The sequence below is a fragment of the Zea mays genome, chromosome 3 (genome assembly GCF_902167145.1).
Source record: "Zea mays cultivar B73 chromosome 3, Zm-B73-REFERENCE-NAM-5.0, whole genome shotgun sequence".
Taxonomy (NCBI): domain Eukaryota; kingdom Viridiplantae; phylum Streptophyta; class Magnoliopsida; order Poales; family Poaceae; genus Zea; species Zea mays.
The window spans coordinates 189284960-189291404 of NC_050098.1; the positions used below are offsets into that span (position 1 = coordinate 189284960).

Here is a 6445-nt window from a genome sequence, read left to right on the forward strand (position 1 = left end):
TGTGAACTCCCTGTGCCGTGTTTTGTGCTGAAGTCTTGGCTCGTGTGTGTGTGTTTGCTGCGATTCTAGTCTTGTGTGTGTTTCTTTCCCCTCCTTACTCTTGTGCTTTTCTTGGGAACACTCAGTAAGGGTGAGAGGCTCCAACTTGTGGAGATTCCTCACAAATGGGAAAGCATCGCAAAGGAAGAAAAACCGTGACACTCAAGTTTGATCTTTGGATCACTTGAGAGGGATTGAGTGCAATCCTTGACCAAAGGAGGTCACCACAACGTGGAGTAGGCATTGGCCGAACCACGAGATAAAATCACTGTGTCTCTTGTGCCATCTTTTATTGTGATTGGTTTCTCTTCTTGAGTTCTCGCATAATCACTTGTGCTATTGTTCCTAAGTTTAATACTCATTCTAAAGGAAAAATCAAGTGAAGAGTTCTCACTATAGCACCTTGTTTTTTGATCTAACTAACATTTTCATAACCAAGTTTGGATTATTTAGTGCTGAATTTTACAGGATCACCTATTCACCCCCCTCTAGGTGCTCTCACTAGGCCCATGTTTGTTTTGGTACTTAATGACACATAATATTATTATGACTAACGTGTATTTTGCAAATATATAGTAAGTTAAGCACAATGCAGGAAAATGAGCTTCAACAAGTGAAAATTCCCCAAACAATGAAAATCAATGAGACGACTAAGGAAGGATGCTTAAGATGTCAAGGCTACCAGTTCTAAGTGTGGAAGAAGTTGTTAGACACTTAGTATAGAGTAAGGGCATTTACTTATTTTTAGTCGTACTATAAAGGGGGTTATAGATGGGTGACTTGACCTAGGCATGTCTAGTTTAGTGTGGTGGTCCACTCTTGCATAAAACTAGTGCTAGGTAACCTATAAGAGGCCACCATAGTTTGGAGAAGAAACCAAATAAAAACACACTTAGTAGAAACTTAGAGTCTCTGTGTGCACTGAACTAGTCCAGTGTGCACCAAACCGGTTATGCGGACCCTATTCTGTGGCTAAACTAACATAACATGCATCAGACTAGTCTGATGTGCCACCAGATCAGTTACATAGGGAGCCTGTTTTTGGCATAGTTATCCTGTGCACGTCGAACCAGTCTGGTATGCCACCAAACCTTTCTATCACATTCCTTAATGATGAATGTGCATAGTCAAAGACCTCCTTCACACCAACTGGTTGTTGTCCATGCTGCCATTCTGACACGTGGTACTTCTATCCCTTGTATGGTGCCAGGTATCCTTTCCAGTTTGGGTACCCGGAATCGATAAGGCAATAATTCTCTGCAATTGTAATTGTTAGTGTTATCATGCATTACCTTTTATAGTGACACACATAGAAAACAGACATGTGAACATAACACTTTTACCTTCTGTGATTCGTACCCGTGCCTCCCAATGTATTTTGCTTGCTCTGACATTGGGACACTTGCAGGGAAGTGACTACCATCGATCGCCCCTATCAGTCCTTGAATTGTGACCAAAACCTAGTCTCCCTTAGTCTCGGGTATATCTCAGTGAAGTCTAAATCCTTTGGCCTAATTACATCGTTTGACATCCAGAAAAGTGCCTCGAGCACTTCACCGAACTTGCGACTAATGGTTTCCAAAGAGTACAAATCCTTCTGATTGTGAGTTAATTTTAATGATAATAATGGACTAACAATGACACTAGAAGCAAAGAAGCCATTACAAACTAACGCCTGCAAAATTATGAACACACTACTCACCAAGACATTAGACAACCTAACACTGCATTGTTTGGGACTAACCTTGGTTTAGGCCTTAAACTGATTTGTGGGTAAGTATTAGTAACAAAACAATAACAATACGAGAATTAGTAACCAAACAATAACAATACGAGAAGAAGTGAAGAACACTGGGAACAAATAAGTCGTCGAGGAATTCAGTAATATGTGCAACAATGATTGGTTACCTAATAGTCCAACTAAATGCATGGGAAGTAAGGTATACAAATATAAATTGAATAAGGCACAAAACCAAACAATAGCACATATCCGAGGAACAAATAGCGGTGTCCACATATACTTGTTGAAACTGATGCCTGACCCTAAACACGACAAGTAGAACTTGGGCCGAGATTTGAACCCCATGTAGGAAACGAATCACAAGAACCATTATGGGGTGGAATCAAAGGAAAATGGATCAGTGCAACTTGATAATCTCATTGTTGTTGTTTATGACAGGCAAACTAGCAAACCCTCTAAAACGAGGCAGTAAAGGAAAGAATAATGGGGTTGTATCAAAGAACGACGTCGCCAATCATATCAAATCGAATCAACAAACCAAGCATCTATGGTGGAAACCCTAAACCCTAAACCGAGCCACTTCAAATGAGTTGCACATATGTACAACGAGTTCAGCAACCCGCACAACCGTCGCCTGAACCACCACCTTCAGCTCTGGCTCGACGGCAATAGCGTCTCACCTCACGTCGACCTGAAAGACGACGAACGAGATGGTAAGGGTGCGGACACCGGTGACGTCGAGGGGGGTCCAGATGGAGTCGAACTGTGGGAGAGGAGTGCCTTCATGGTCGGCGGGCAGCGAGTTAGAGTGGCGAGTCGCCTGCGGCGGCGAGCGGGGTGGGGGAGAAAAACCCTAACGCGCATAGAAGAGAGTCACGTGGGAGTGGTTTTTTCACACACGTGGGCCTTGGCCGCTTTTCGCTGACCGTTGCGGGCCGGCTTCCGGAGGAACCGCGTCCACGAGAAGCTGGCCCAGAAGGTACGCGTTTGGCACCGCCTACGCCAGAATCCGCCCAAAAGTGAATCCAAACAGGGCCTTTGACTATGGACCCAGAATCTGTTTTTCATTTTCTCCCTCCCCCTCAATCTGTGTAGCTTGTAACTGTTGACCCTTCTTTTCAGTAATTTCCACATTTCCATAAAAAATCAGCTATATAGAGTTTGGGGCTATGGATATGCTGATGGCACCAGATTCCAGAGTTAGCTTGGAAATCGGATATACGTTGGAGGGTGACCAACATACTACAAAAAGAGGTAGGATTGGGGTACTAGTTTGCTCTGGTAGGTGTGCATTGCACGAGGAGCAAACTGGAAACAGCATATCAGACTCCGTTCGAAGAGATCCTTTATGCTAATTATTGCTTGAACAACGACATTGCGTTTGTGGCAAGGAAATTGCCAAGATCATCGGGTTGCGTTAGTTGGATGAAGTACGGCAACATACCACATCCACACATGTTGCAAATCTGTATAGGTCTTTTAGTTTTAGGCACAAAAACATGTAGTAACTGGACTGCTAATAACTGCTCGCAGCTGTTCGTCTAGCTAGGACACAGATGTTCTTCGTCCAAGTGTTGCTGGTTGCTGCTCGAACTCGGAACTCCAGGGAAGTAGGTAGGAGCGTACACTTTTCCCATGCAGACTCCTGACGTATCACATATTCACATTCATATATGATTCATGCACTGCTAGCTGCTTCAATTCAATGAAGAGATATGATCGAACCATCGAGCTCGATCGATCGAGCAACGCAGTTTGACTCGTTCGTATGTGTACTACTATATGTGACGACGATATGGGGGTATATATGTTTAATTTGTTGCAAGAACCCAACGCCTAAGCGAGACTTGGCTTACTGATCAGTTCTGGACAAGAAAGCGACAGCGGTCGTTTCTGCATCTTCAAGACCGTACCCCTGGATAATGCAGTACGTACGCTGCCCGGCCGGCCCCGGAGCTGTCCTGCAGATTCAGTAGAGCAAGTGCAACTAATCTCGCTCGATGGATCCATACCAATAATATATGCGTATAGAGGGGATATGTATGTTGTCAGAAATTATTTTAAATTTGTTGATTGTACAGTAAGTCAATTGATTGGAGATCGATTATACTGCAAGAAATCTGCATGAGCCAGTCGTGTTACTAATTTAGCCACAAGTTCACAAACTACAGACTACATATATAGATATAGTATATGAAGTGGAGGGCAGAAAGGGAAATAAACTGGCAACGACTTCATATATGAAACAACAATAACCATTACCACTACACACACACGGAGGATTAATTAAGTTTACATGCACTAGCAAAAATGTACGTAGACACAGCGTAAATTTAAGCACAACGTCAATTTAAGCACCACTACACAACAATAGCCTTTAAAATGTATGTAGACACAACGTAAATTTAAGCACGTAGCAAAAAATATGCATCTAAAAAAAATCAATACAAAGGGAGCATTTGTTGCGTAGCCTCTGGAATGGTTAGGAGTGTACTAGATGGTTATGGTTGGTTCTCAGTCACTATTGGCATCATAGGTTTTACATCGTGTCTTTCATCACACCTGTCACTACCACTAGTTATGCAATGCTAATTGCATGCAGCTACTTATATAATAGTATGATGATGAAAACGATATAGGCCGGATCACATATATTACGACAAGTAGCAGAATGAATAATATATGATTCAATCACGAGTTAATGTTCAACAGAAGAAGTGCGCATGCATAATATATTACGAACGTTAACCGGATATTTCCAAACTCGTGAACTTCATGAATCATGATCCCTAAACACGATGAACACAAGAATAAAGTTTTATACACAGCTAGGCAGCTAGCTAGCGCTGGGCAATATACAACAAACACACTTAAGGGGTGTTTGGTTTGCCCCTGCTAAAATTTAGCCCCTATCACATCGAATGTTTGAACTTCCGTTCGGGGTATTAAATGTAGTCGGATTATAAAACTAATTTCTCAGCCGAAGATTAAAAAGTGAGATGAATCTAGTACAGTTGGTTGGGTCTATATTTCATACTCCTACTTGAAAGTCAAACACTTGATGTGACCCGGGCTAAACTTTAGTCCACAGAACCAAACACCCCCTTAATTACTTGGCCTCACGTACTGGCAGCGATAGAAATCGTTAACCTATTTCGTAACCATAACATAAACCACTTTCTGACTTGCGATTCCTTGTCGCCACCCACGCTGAGAGCGATCGAGATCTTCTACGCCCAGCCGTGGCCGAAGCTGTTGCGGAAGCGCAGCAGCCACATGGCGGGAAAGCTGCACCTGCACGGCACCGGCACGGTCCTGTGCTGTTTCGGGTGCGCGGGAACGGCGATCTCATCCTGGACCTGGTGGAGGCTGTGCTCGCCCGTCTCCGTGGCCACCGAGGAGAAGAGCCACCGACTGGAGGACGATGACGACCACACCTTGGCCGGCGGCGCCGGGCGCTGCCGCCACCTCTTCCCGAGGCTGAGCCGCCGGAAGATGCCGGCGACGAAGCCGATCCTGATCCTCTTGAGCCTGCAGCGCCGCTTCTTGCCGCTCCTCGCCGCCGCCCTGCCGCCGCTCTTCTGGTCACGGCGTGCCACCGAGGCGGCCGCCACCTGCCTACCGACCGCGACGTTGCCGTGCCGGAGAAGGTACGACGGCGGCGGCGTGATGGCTGGGAGCGCGCCGGCGGCCGTCCGTGCGACGTCCTTGGGCGTGCCCGGCTGCGACTCCCAGACGAACGGCACCGCGCCCGGCTCCGCCCAGTAGTACCGGAACGACAGGTTGGCCGCGGAGCTCTCCCTGGTGAGGAGCCGCTCGTAGAACTTGCCGTCCTGCTTGATGCGGAGCGGGCTCTGCGGCGGCATGGCGCCGTTGCCCCGGAGAGGGCTCCGCGGCGGCGGCGCCTGGTCTGCGACGCCGGGACCGGGAGGCATCTCGACCGATCGCTCTCTCCAACTGATGTCAGCACAGCAAGCACTCGCTCGTGTGTTCCGGTAGTGTACTTGCGCTGTAGGTGGGAAGGATGCGACGTCTTATAGAGCGGATCTTGCTCGGTGGTTGGACGTAACTTTTCGTACGCCCGCACGATTGCAGTTGCAGACGACACAGCGCACAGCGCCCAGGCTGAGGCTGCACCACCGGATGACACGATCGATGGCTCCAAACAGGGACGTGCATGTGGCATTGCCAATTGGCATGGACGAACTCCAACCGATTGGCGAGAGGGCCGGGCCATGCATGACCACTGGCTTTTTTTTAAGATAATGGATCAAAATCCAGTTTTCGTCTCTTTTGGAGTGTAGGGTCAAGTTCATACAACTTGAAACAATTCAACAGCTTCCAAGAAAGGACAAAACTGTTAGCCTAAAAATTTAAAAGCTCTCCTACTCCTCATCGACTCAACACACACTTAAAAAGAAATGATTCATTATACCGCAATCCTGTTTGAAAACCTCTAACTCTGATAAGCAAAAAAAAAAAAACTGTGCGGCCATCGTCTCTAGACGATGACAAGATTTTCTTAAAATCAGTTGCTTCTTCACTTCTTTGTAGCTGCGCCCAGAGTGAGCCAATGAGTTACTCTCTGAATAGAACATGTAATTATGTAAATAAGTCAACAATAGCTTGATACAATCTTCTCTGAAATGATGCTTATTAAACTCA

The 6445-nt window shown here is 46.0% G+C and overlaps 1 protein-coding gene and 1 pseudogene across 2 annotated transcripts; both read right to left on the minus strand.

Annotated features, from left to right (window-relative positions):
• Nucleotides 1–916: 916 nt before the first annotated feature.
• Nucleotides 917–2644, minus strand: LOC100279879 (nuclease HARBI1 pseudogene; annotated as a pseudogene). The gene is made up of 3 exons (NR_157852.1): nt 2561–2644; nt 1383–2471; nt 917–1296 (listed from the first exon to the last, which is right to left on the minus strand). The product of NR_157852.1 is annotated as a nuclease HARBI1 pseudogene (transcript).
• A 1931-nt stretch (nt 2645–4575) lies between these two features.
• LOC103651058 (uncharacterized) lies at nt 4576–5944 on the minus strand. Its single transcript, XM_008676655.4, has one exon. The coding sequence runs from the start codon at nt 5713–5715 to the stop codon at nt 5011–5013; it is 705 nt and encodes a 234-aa protein (XP_008674877.1). The 5' UTR covers nt 5716–5944; the 3' UTR covers nt 4576–5010.
• Nucleotides 5945–6445: the final 501 nt, after the last annotated feature.